At 36.3% G+C, this 13,401-nt stretch overlaps 1 protein-coding gene across 1 annotated transcript in view; it reads right to left on the bottom strand.

Moving 5' to 3' along the window:
- The window catches only part of LOC140161778 (integrin beta-1-B-like), a 30,768-nt gene extending 19,475 nt beyond the window's left edge, over positions 1-11,293 (bottom strand). Inside the window, exons 1-4 of the mRNA XM_072185077.1 lie at positions 10,390-11,293; positions 6,906-6,985; positions 2,904-2,996; positions 809-896 (exon numbers count right to left, since the gene is read on the bottom strand). Of these exons, the coding sequence (XP_072041178.1) occupies positions 809-896; positions 2,904-2,996; positions 6,906-6,985; positions 10,390-10,459 (331 nt within the window). The 5' untranslated portion in view covers positions 10,460-11,293. The remainder of the gene's footprint in view (positions 1-808; positions 897-2,903; positions 2,997-6,905; positions 6,986-10,389) is intronic.
- Between the last annotated feature and the right edge of the window lie 2,108 nt (positions 11,294-13,401).

Genomic DNA, 13,401 nt, shown 5'->3' with positions numbered 1-13,401 from the left:
CTGGCCTCAAAAAGAAACTTATAATTTTTCACAAGGTCATATCTTAAAATCCTCTCCATAAAAATGAACAAAAATTGCACACAGGATTACTTCAATACTCTACTCTAAACCCATGTCAGTAACCAAGCAGTTGTCCAACTGACACAACAGCAAAATGCACTGACATGGAACACCTTTCTGGACCAAAATTCACATCCCATGGCTAATTCAGTAAATTTCCTTTGTCAGCCGTGTAATTAAATGGGCTTATTTGGGCCACCTGCCTCTGTATATGCCTACTCCTAGGTGTATTCCTTCTGTACCTGAACTGAAAGGGGTAAATATGAACATGTGGTATATTGTTATGGTTTAATATGGCATATTGTTATAACCATTGTTATGAATATACAGGGTGATTTAAAATGAACTATACCTAAATTCAAAAATTAAAATTAAATACTTACCGACATTTAAATAATGTGTGTTTGCAAGCTGTAACAGGATATGTTTCCTATTATTGATGAAAGATCATGTCTTTAACTCAAATGGTTTTGAAGAAAAGTACATTTTTATAAAACACACCTATTTTGTTACTGCGGTAGAGAACACGGATAAACTTAGTTATATGTGTTGGTCTAAAAATGCGATGATAAAGTGAAAATGCGATATACTACAGAACACTTATCACTGCTTTCTATGATAGTTTTTTGATATGTACAATCTCCGCAAAAATATATAAAAAATGGGTTAAGTTGGGTACAATTCATTTTTAATCACCCTGTAGGCTACACAATTAACAACACGTTATACAAACACGTGCTGTCCTCACCTTTCCTTAATCTGAGCTTGATAATTTGAGGCTGAACTTGAATTGTTTTATTAACAGGCGAAGTATTAGCATCTCCAAGAGGTTCGTCCTACAAACATAAATGTGATATAATCAGTCATGTTAAATAGCATGAAAAAAGTATGTCTCCAGCATATTTCCTACGGTGAATATGGTAAACAGCATGGTATTCCGGCATCCCGAGCGGAATCATTCAAATCAGACAAATTGCTTTAGATTTCACACCACCAAATAGTATTATACGGTCGTGTGCCCTGAATGCATTTCTCAGAAAAACCCATGGATGGCCTAAAGTAAGCATTAAAATGAGCAGAAATTTGCATAACTTTGGCTAAATTTGGATTGGTCATGATTAGTAATATCAAATCCTGCAAGTGTACCACAGATGGGAGAGATCGAGTATTTTTTAATGATTTTAAGCAGTCTTTTCTGTACAGAAACACTGCCATGATTTTGCAGGTAAATTAGGTAATTCCCAGACATCATAGACTTCGAGGGCCAGTCGTAAAAAATAATGACGGTCAACCTATATTTTTCCAAGTCAGAGGGATCAGGCTAGGGCTAATTTCAACCATCATAGCTGTCACTAAGAACTGCGTCGCTCTTGCGAAGAAAAAATTCTTGAGGCAAATTTAGTACATATCTCTATAGGGATTTATTTGGTGGATATCTTAATTACATATATAATTTGCCATATTCCAAAGAGAAATAACTGTTCGAAATGTATGAAGCTTAATTGGTGAAAAAACTCTATTATGATTTCATATAATATTAACATGAAATACAAATTGTTTTTAAAACGTTATAAACAGGTAAATACGTTTTCGTTTTGGCAAAAATATTTTAATAACATTTAAATGTCGGATTATATAAAGGTCATGACAACATTTTTAAAACGTTTTGTATGAAAACAAACAACCCTACAACAACATTTCAGAAATGTTATCAAAATGTTATTGCTAAATGTGTTTTGGCAAACATTTTTGCCAAATATTTTGTCAACAGTTAGGCATATTATGTTAGAATGTTTTGTGAAAAGTTTCAAAAATGTTTTCTAAATTTTATTAAAACGTTCATACCCTTTATATAACCCGACATTTATATAAACGTTTTCTGCAAAACGTTTTGTTTTTGCTGGTCGGTGTACCCTGTGTTTTACGGTTAGGGTTATAATTAGGGTTAGGGTTATAATAAGGGTGGGTTAGGATTAGGGTTTTGGTTATAATTAGGGTGGGATTAGCATTAGGGTTATACTTGTGCGCAGGGTATACCAGAATTATTCCCTAAAATTATTAAAAAAAGTGAAAGTGGGTCGACCATAGGCCTACAGAGCAACAAAGGCTGAAATTAAAAATTGTCATTTTATGAATTCTTACTTCTTCCACATTGATTTTAAACACTATCTAGGCTCAAATGCCAACTTGATATTTCCTTGATATTTTATATAAACACTTGACAGAAGATGACACTCAGAATTAACCTTTTGAAAAATTGATGTTCATGATTCTCACACATCGATTGTTTTCGTAAACAACTCATTACACTTTTTCTATTTCGGAACCAAAAATCATCTATCAGTTTTTAGTTCTTAAAAGAACCATTTTCATGGGCTGAGAACCTTTTTAGGTTCTGTAGTGAACCCTTTAATGGTTCCTTGACAAAGAGCCACTTTTACATGTATTGAATAGAACCAAAAAAGTTCTTAAACTCATAAAATGATTCTTTGTAGATCCAACAAAGCTGATAGAACCATTTTGTTTCCTTTTAAAGACATGCTTGGGATAATAGTTCTTTCTATAACCATTTCGGAAGGGTTCTGGACACAATAGGTTCTAAGTCGAAACCTATTTTCTTAGAGTATACTGTATATATCATTCTATAAGCTTTAGGGAAAAGTATTAATTGTATGCTGAAATGACATTCCAACCGGTATGTTTTCCCAGTCATAATGTTTATATTATGAACTCCACAATCTTACGATCGGTGCCAATATGTTTATTTTTCGACACAGTCTCCATTTTGTACGACGAGACGGGGTGATTAAAAGGTAAATTATTATAATCACGAATTGTGTTACCTTGATAACTTCGGATGAACTTCGTGGATTGGATATGTTTAAACATCCACTGGTGATTAGTTTGTCTTCTAAATCACATCTTATGTTAAAGACCTATAGCAATGATAAAGAGGGGCAATGCGCAGTTAGGGGTCAAATCAAAACTCGACCGCCGGTTGCCCGCCGGTTCCGGGCGGTTCCGTCCGGTTCTAAATTATACACAGTAATGAGGTCAGTCGACACACCCTGGTTCATATGGCCGGTTGGTATCATCGAGTGAATAGGTGGAGTGATTTCAAGTGGTTTCTTTTCAAATTGTGTACAATAGGAACGGGAATATGAATAATCGATTTTCCTTCTCGGAGTTCTTCTCAATCAATGTAGCTACTTTAAGCATTTTGTTTTGATAAAATATAAGCAGAGACTTGGTCTATTTATTTCTAATTATTTTACATCGTGACAAGTTAGACAAAACCTATTTTAAAGTTTCATTTCCGAGGGATAATCGCGATCACGCAATTCTGCATGTTTTAAAACGCAAGGGTAATACATTTTTCATAAACTGTGTTTATAATCGAAATAAAGAAAGCAAAAAAGAATCAAAGAAAGAAAGAAAGAAAGAGTAGGGTCATAAGATGACCAAAGAAGGGGAAGCGAGAGGGTGAGAGGAAGACGGAGAGGGAGGATGTGGAGAGGTGGAAAAGGGTATGAGATTTGTCACATCACATGACACATGTGATGTGTCACATGTGTCACATCACATGAGAGAGAGGGGGATAAAAACTACACTAGCTTCGTAATATAGGTCATATTAGGCCGGTATATTTGGCCTACAATGATGTTGGCCAGGCTCGTTGAGGTGATGTGCCAGAAGAACTAATGATTTTACAAGATCGACCAAATATATACGAATCCCATCACCCCTCACCACCGAGCCCTTCATCAACACCAATGGAGATTAGCCAGGAGGCAGGGTGGCAAGTCATTCCCCTCCCATACTCAGTCGTCAGAAATGTAGTGACAAAATCTTTCTTTCGGTCTATTTTAGACCGAAGATCAACCCCATTTTGGGCTATCATTTTTCGGAGGGGGGGAGGGTAGGTGTCCCAAGTATACCGGAAGGAGAGGGGTCATAAATGTTTGCAAAGACAAAGGGGGGGGGTCATAAAACTTTGATGTCCAAACTGTAGGGTGTCATATGACCACAGGTAGTGTGTTTGTTTTCTTAATAGATTCAATACATTTTTAGCCTGTTTAGGGGTGTGTCGGTGGTGGGATCATAAAATTGTTGTTGCCGAAATAGACGGAATCGTAATTTTATTGACGCCGACGCTTCTATCTCGGCTGAGACTCTCGGTAATGCCATTCTGTGAGTAGATCTGCGAGAAGTCCCCTTGAAAATTCCTTTTTTAAATCTCGAACTTGAACACGAATCTCAAAAATGAGAGCCTTCTGGAGGCAGATTTAAACTAATGACGTATATAAATATGTCCATCACCAATACAGGCCTATGTGATTCATAAAATAATAAATTCACAACTTCTAAATTACTTAACCTATAGAAGTCATTGAAACACTGTTCTGCACTGAAATTAACTGATCTAAACAATGGTGATATATTCAAGTAATTTTAACCATAAACAAGAAATCATTTCCAAAATTAATTTGCTTTGATGACAAGCCAATAGACACAAGACTAAGAAAATCGATCATCGTGTAATACTTTCAAGTATGGGCTATTGTGACCGTGAAATTTCAAGTATGCGCTATTGTGATCGCGAAATAAACATATCGACATTTTGTTAATCTCTCCGGTTATGTGCTTAAACCAACCGGCGGTTGCTACTCATGCATTCTTGAATATTCATATACAAATGACCTCTGCCAACCGGACGGAACCGCCCGGAACCGGCGGGCAACCGGCGGTCGAGTTTTGATTTGATCCCAGACGAAAACACCAGGAGAATACATTCATATAGGTATTAGATTTTGTGAATAAATAAACGTAAAGCATACGAGGGAACAAAGGAACCGCATTATAGGAATGTTTGGAATAAATTATTTCACATTTCGCATTCTCCGTATCGCAATTCCGGGATCGTGATATCGTATTTTGGATCATGAAAGTCTAATATTGATCACTGAGACTAGTATATGCCTGAATATACTAGTCTCAGATTGATCACGCTGAAATTATAAGCTGAAAATATATTTTTTATTTTTTAGTCCAAATATTTCTCATGATATTGATATACATATGAATTGTAATGTAACAATTTACTAATATATAAAAAAGAAGCGGCTGATTTATGTGTAAAAACCATAAAATTAGTAATACTTAATTCAGAGCTTTTTTCTGAGAACAATAACAGTATACGTTCTGTGCATTGAGAATGTTTACAGTCCCTTCTCTAAAGCGGCACATCTCATTTCATGACGTGAACTTTTTTCTAAGTCAAATCTGTCTCGTTTGAAGGAACTCATCAGCTGGACGGGTCCTTAAAGAACTTGAGGAAAATTACCCTCGATTAGAGAAAAGCGAGGGCAATAAATCTTCTTTCCCTGGTCTTATTTTCACATACCACTGTCAGCAGGAGGGCTCCCAGCTCCAACCAAACCATGAGAAATAACCCTTTCCCTTCTTCCCTGGACCTCTGTGCAACTCAGTGGTCAGTGGTATACACTCAGTAGGCCTATGTGGTAAAGTTCAACATTGTTATTCAATATTCAGAGGTCAATTTCTTATTTAGATAGTTATTCTTTCTTTTAATATTTTCTTTTTAAGATAAAATAATTTAAGCTGTTGTTTTAGTGCAAAGAATCAATTTGAAATACCAACAGAAACATATAACAATGATAAACAGAGTCTAGAACAAAGTAAAACTTGTAGTGAACATAGCTTGGTGCAAACCCCATTATAAAAATAGCCTGGGATAGTGGTTGAAAGTAACCCAAGCACTGAATTGCCGGAGGGCATATAGTATGGCGACCCAAGTCCAGTTGGTTATGATGACAGGTGGACCACTATGCCCATGGCAATTGCCATGGCAACTAGCTGTCAGAGCTAAAAATAGCTGGAAAAAGCATGCATTGAAAACTTTTAAGGATATGTAGACCTAATGTCACCGCTTAAGTTGGTTTTTGCGGAATATCAATTTTAAACGTCTTATTTTCTCAAAAAAGGAGTCATTTTCATTGTCCTCATAATATAGCTTGCCAATGATATGATGTTTTCCGAGCAATATATATTATGACCTTTAAGCATTGAACTAGAAAACTGTGCAATATGCTCCATAGCAATTTACAATACTTGTGAGATACTATTGTGATCAAATTAGCCTTATTGCTTATTTTGTAGTTAGATAAGATAGTTAAACTTTAAATATGACTTACGACCCGACTTTGGCTTCGGCACTATTGACTTCAATATGTTAAACACGTAATTACGAAAACATTATGGGACAAACAAGTGTGTAAAATGTAATAAATTATCTTTTGTTTTTCACAAGGGCATCTACGAGCGCGTTTTGTTACTGATTTATGGAATGTGGTGATACGAGTGGTCTCAAATACGAGAGTAACATATCATGCAACACGTAGGTGCATCAGGTAACACCAATATATTCATGATTTATATTTAGAAAAAGTTGGACTGGCACAAACTGCGCGCTATACCAAATGCCAGCTTCGGTTAAACAGGGGTGCAGCTTGAGGGGAGAAAGAGTCACTGAGTCATTATAATGATTATAGGAGTCCCCAGGAATCCCTCTTTGAGAAGGGACGTAATTCCCTATCCTTTCCCGGGCGCTAGAAACCGTAGCTACACCACGTGCTTTTAAAACTACCGGGGGATCCACAATTCTGTAAAGCAAACCATGTACCAGCATATGACTATTAATTACTCGGCACTATCGCTTCCTCTAGACTACGTCTGTGGGAATGGAAGGAAGGGGAAAACATTAACTTATATTTTTATACAAATATGAGATTTATCACGATTTTTTTTATTCTGAGCATACTTACGTCGTCTGTACACCATGCGCATACAGGGTCACGTGTTAAACACTCCTTGCAGTTTCTGGCAACATTACAGGAGGTTTGATCTGGTAAAGAAACAAGTAGGCTGGTTACGAGTGTATTTACATTATCACATGTAATAATAACAGTTTATTATAGATAATATGAAAATATAATTCAACATTTTTTCTAGTGACGCGAGAATGAAGATTGCTTTTGCAACATAAACAGCTCCTCATTGTGTTCAATGTAAAAGAAAATCCGCTCTAACCATGCTAACTGTGCGTAAAGCCGCCGAATTGCATGACAAATGAACATGATGAAACTAGCTAGCCCTATTGTCATTTGAGCGTTGCAAATTAACGCCGAACCAACAGCGTGAAGGTTCTATTTAGACTGGTTCTATTTTGGAAATATGTACATCAAGCGGCAACCAATTAAAAGCTGGCAACCAATTTTATTTTGGTTAATTCCGGTATGCTGCAAATTTGTCTGCCAATCTATATTGGAACCCCGCGAACCTTAAAAAAAGACCCTAAACACCCACATGCTTATACAGGGACCCAAAAAATAACATGCTCTAATTTCACTAAAATCATGTCAAATTATTCGTTTGGGTCAATTTGCATGTTATACAGGGGGTGAAAAGGTCAAGTTGCTCCGATTTTCGTAAAAATGGATGCAAACTGTTCCTCGCGTTCAAGGGATTCAGGAAAAGAATAGTGTTTACTACATGTATTTGCCATGTCAAGTTGAGATGATAGGGGAGGGATAAATAAATGCAAATTCCATGTAGATTTCTTTTTGATATGAAGGGGTGGGGTTGGAAAATGTTTTCTTGAAGCATAGTGATTTCATCACCTTTTGGCGACAAAATATGCAGACTACAAATAATCACACTCTTTAAGGCGGTCCATACAAACATTAGAAACTACAATCGGAGGTCCCGAGTTCAACCATCTCTAAATGCCACCAAGCGTATTGCTCTTAGAAACTCTTATACTTCCATTACTTCCATGAAGACCCATCACTTCCCTTTTATTGACTTTTATTGTGTGTAACAAATAAATAATAAATAACATCATTCTAAGCATATACATAAATAAAAATGTTCTAAGCACAAACTGGGTGCTCTGGAATAAGCTAGGTTTTATGAGTTTAAACCTAAAACGACCTTATTATGTAGCGATATCCTTTTTAAAGACATTTCTTGTTTTGTAATCAGTTGGTGGTTACACATACATACACGTATTTGACGAACATCATGTTGACATTTATATACATGTTAACAGTCGTGGGTGTGCACATTCAATATATTTGGATATATAAAGGTTTGACATATCTATAAATTAAAACCCTTGTATCGCATTGCAACATAATTTCCAACAAATTGCGGCTTGTAATGTTGTATTTCATTTGCTATTGGCAGTCTGGCACAGTTCCAGCGGAGTTGGATATAGTGTAGGCGAGGGGTGAAAAAATTGCTCACATTGTGATAAAAGCATGAAACTTTGTATAGATGTTCAACACAACATTCTTACCGTTTTCAGGGGTGGTGCCAATGCAACGGTTGCTAGGCAACACCTTTTCCTCAGCAACCAGCACAAAATATACCTGCAGACCTATTTTACTTATCAAGTATCACATATTTTATTATCTCTAACTTCACCCATCATATTAACATCACTCTGGAGCAACTTTCAACTGCAAAAGGCTTGAAATGGTTGCTAGGCAACATATTATGCTTAGCAACCAGTATATATGATGTGTGCATACTACTTCAAAACAATCATAATTCTAGAAATTTACTCCGTATGCTAACATCACTCTGGAACAATTATCCACTGTAGAGGGCTTCATAAATATTTGCTAGGCAACATATTTCTGTTTGTATCACCATCTGAGCATCTAAACAGTGAATGCATGCTCCTGTATTTATTCTATTGTTTTCATTTTTGTTACCTAGCAACCGTTGCTAAGGAACAAGTTGTATTCAATGGCACCACCCTTGAAAATAATCAGTATGGATTGAATGCTAACTGTGCCAAATCTCGTGCTTTTATCACTTAATGAGCAATATTGTTGCTGAATTATGCACCAATCGCCTACACTATTACAATTTTTGTCAAAGGCGGAGTTTTATAAAGAAACATAGATCAGGAGGGTGTACTTTGAATACATGTTTAATACTGTTATCTCTCTTTTCATGAATGACTTTAAATAAAATAAAAAACTAAATAAGAAATACATCATAACATGACAGGTATTAATATGTCTTTCCATGGGCATCGGGGCATCGTGCCATCATATCATACGTGTCAGACCCGTACCCAGCTAGTTTGGTATTATTTTCAATAAAAATATTCAAATTTTAATGGAAGAACAAAATTCCAAATATTGCAATTTTTAAGGGGTTTAGGTCCACTTTATACAAAACAATCTGCGCAAGCGCACCTTTCTTCGAATAAAGTACACGTTTTATACGGAATCCCCGTACAGCTTCATACAGCTAATTAAAGTTTGCTCCGCTTATAATAGGCGAAAATTATTTAGCTTTTGTTACTGCGCGCGTCAATTAAGTCCCAACTCAGGCGGCGGATGACATGATCGAGCCGGCAACTCGTGAAACCGCTCGGCCGTATGGCATTTTCCATATACTCGATTAGTTTTGTGGGGTTCATTATCGAACCCCAACGGTTTTAACTTGTATTTATATTATTTATCAACATAGGCCTATTTGTTTGTGATATTTCAAGCGTTTTAAAATTTCAAAATAATCCCATTCAATTACACGGTTGACGATGAAAATTTACTGAATTTAGGGAATGCACGTCATACACCACCTGTCCCAACTCACGGTCGGGTAAATCCACTAAAGCGTGCGCCAGTTACGCATCACGCAACGCACAACTAGCGTAAGCACTGCGCCCAATATGAATGGTAATATTGTGTGCTGGACAACCCGAACAGAAGTTTTAGAATTTGTCCATTTGCCCAAGGGTCATTATATTAGTCAGAAAATGATTAAGTCAGTGTTTATGGTATTTTAGGTTAGAATTAGGGTTAAGATTATGGTTAGTGTTAAGGTTACGCTTAATGTTAACATTGGGGTTTGTGTGTGGGATAGAGATAGTGCCAGAGAGCCAGGATTATGTTTTGATATAGGGTTAGGGTTAAGTTTAGGGTTAGAATAATAGTACTTAGATTGTAGGTTATGGTGAAGTTTATTGTTAGGGCATATTGCCGAATATTTGCCGTATGTCTACACGACAACTAACACTGAGTGATCGGCTGATCGCATAGTGTTAGCACGCTACCACTTCAATAGGTTTTTTAAGTCAGTCAATCTTAAGCTATCTTACCGTGTTTGTACACACGGGCACTAACCTACGGTCGTACCTTTAAGAGGTACTAACAGCTTTAAGTGTTAGCCTAACACTATTTAAACACTAAGCCCTCTAAACAGGCATGTAGTTAAATTATAACTTACTTTGGCAGGATGACAGAGCCACGTGAAGAATAAAGACTAATAAAAACAACACAAGATGATCCCGATTCATGTTTAGGTAAGAAGATAAAATTCCGGAGATAATATTCCACAGTTGAACTTTTCAAAATAGTCTTTGATAAACAGAACTCCGGAGTTGTCAACACAGTAAAACCGCATTCATATTAAGTATAATATGCCTATATAGTAGTCAATATTCTTCCCGGATATTCCCCTCCTCTCTGTTACAAAAGCGTGCTAATTGCTGATTGGCTGCAAAGTACCATACGACTCCACTGTGTGTCATTTACCACTCAGTGTGCACATGACGGGACTCTGTAAGAGTTTTATTTCCGCGTTGTCATGGTTGGGTACTGGTGTCTACCTGATGTTGGTGACGATATGAAGACTTGTCGATGCCAGGTGTCGATGTTTGTCGATGTTTTATACGCCTTATTCCATTCACCATGTTAACAGTAACACCGGGCAATAATATGAACAACCATTGATACGTAGCGATGTCCCCATCAATGTTTATTTTCACTTCAGGGGAACTTGACGGCTCAACATAATTACAGAGATTCTGATGAGCAGATATGCAATATTTCACTCTCATAAATATAACCAAGAAGATACATCTGGTTCGGATTCGTCAATTTCATTCCAAAAATGTGTCTACTCCTGTGTTCACTATTCTATACTCGCGACGATAACCCATGATTATTTATTTGCTACCATACCACTTACGCCTGTATATACAAGATAAGTTCTACTATTTAGAAATATAGGGCAAACGTCATAATGATACTCATATCTCTGGTACATGCAATACCAAGTTATTATTTCTTCCAAAAATTCTGCAATAGAGTGGTGTACATGTTGCGTGGGTGACTGCAATATATTCATCAACTTATTCACCGAAATGATGTTCTTGGAATGAACGCAGCAACACATCAATCGGTGGTGTATTCAATTTCAGTTGTGTATAGTAAAGCTACCAATAAATTGTAAAGAGTGGAGTTAAGGGCTGGGGTATGAGCGACCTTGAAGTTCCGGTATCTGGAGAGGGGAAGCAATGAGTTACCTCAAATCACAGCGGCAGGTAGTGACTGGGCCGCCGAGTGCTAATATATATTTATTTTGGAAGGTTCGTGTTTGTTTTAAATTTTGGGGCGTTTTTCCAAAATTGGATATTTCGTCGTCCGTATTCCATAGTGGCGTATAGTGGGGCGCCGCGAATAAACAACTTTTCGAGAAAATCGGGTTTGAAGAAATGCCAATTTAAAATCGAGTTGTGTAAATCAGACATTCATTATATTTTGTAAATGATATGAAATTTCTGTAGTAAACGAAATAGATTTTATTGTTATATATTTTTCAAAAGAAATAAATACATACTTTTGCTGGCAAACTGACAATAAAACTATACGTCACTATGGAAAACGAACAAAACGCAATACCCTAACCTTTTTCGTATTCCATAGTGGCGTATCTACCATACGCCACTTTTTATACACATTTTATAATTATGAAATATCGGCAAAAATGAAAAACATCGTATTCCATAGTGGCGTATAGGTCCGATACGCGTACGCCACTATGACATACGATGTTTTTAATTTTTGCCGATATTTCATAATTATAAAAAAAAAAAAAAAAGTGGCGTATGGTCGATACGCCACTATGGAATACGAAAAATGTCACTTTGTAACTATACGCCACATTTAATTAATCAATTACTAATTAATTAGCTCATTATGACTGATGCGACCTAGACAAAATGAAAGAGCACATCATTAAAGACATATGTGCCAATTTTCAAAAAAATGACCAAAAATCACTATACGCCACTATGGAATACAGCCGACGATTTTTGGTCATATTTCAAAAAAAACGACATGCCAAAGACAACTCTTTGGGCACATAGTTTGTTATTGTTATTGCAGTTCTTTTCCACATACCTACGTTAACATTCGATTGGGTGATTTACTAATATTATATATTTTATGACTGCAATTTGGCGTTTTCAATGCGTTTTACACTTATCATGAAATTAACGCAAATATCTAGTCACGCTGCTTTTAGAATTTTTACCTGATCGTCGACATTTGCAGGCAACAGAATGCAGATTGGCTCACGATAGATGTCGTATTCCTCTATGTGGTTCACTCATTGATAAAATGAGTTTGCATTCCTTGTAACAACACACACATTGCCGTCTGGAAACCGGGTCTGGTACTGATTTTGGGACAGCCAATAGACTTCAGCGCCGTATCAAATCTCATAAAAACCACACGACTGACGACTATGTGTTTATGTTTCCCGCACGAAAGCTTGTGTCTACATCTATTACTATACTTCTTTGGAAACGTTGACCTTTGACCATTCTTTGTATAACGCCCTGATATGACCTTGATATGTTCGCTTGATTGGGTACGTTATAGCATCCATTTCATTGAGGTGTTAGGACTTGGTCAGTAGATAATACTTGCAGGGATACAATAGTTTAACATGGTGTGTGAGCATGGTGAAAGACTCATTATTGATTCGGCGCGGACATATTAAAGGCACAGGTCCTTTGCGTGTATAGCAGAAAATTATAATAGAATGTGTGAATATAATGTTTGGAATTTTGCAACTAAAATACTAACTGCATTCTGCATTATGTATTTATTTATTTATTTAGGCCTATGCCTATTTATTTATTTACTGACTTATTTATTTATTTTATTTATTTGGTATATTAGTTAGTAGGCCTAGTTAGTAATATTCCATGATAGGCCTACGTCGGTTTATTATTGATTGTTGATAACTTGACAACTTGATTGATTGATCGATTGATAGTCATTTCACATTATATTCCTAGTTTATAGGCCAATTTGAATAACATCGTACATTAGATAAATAGACCTATCAGTATTGATTTATTCTATTCAGCAATATCAAGGACTACTATCAAACTTCTCATAGCTGATTGTCAGTTGGCTCAGTGGTAACGCAGTAGGTTTTACAACA

This window comes from Amphiura filiformis, chromosome 10, assembly GCF_039555335.1.
Source record: "Amphiura filiformis chromosome 10, Afil_fr2py, whole genome shotgun sequence".
NCBI lineage: Eukaryota > Metazoa > Echinodermata > Ophiuroidea > Amphilepidida > Amphiuridae > Amphiura > Amphiura filiformis.
Note: the sequence above shows the minus strand (reverse complement) of the source record. Positions and strands in the feature narration are given on the sequence as shown.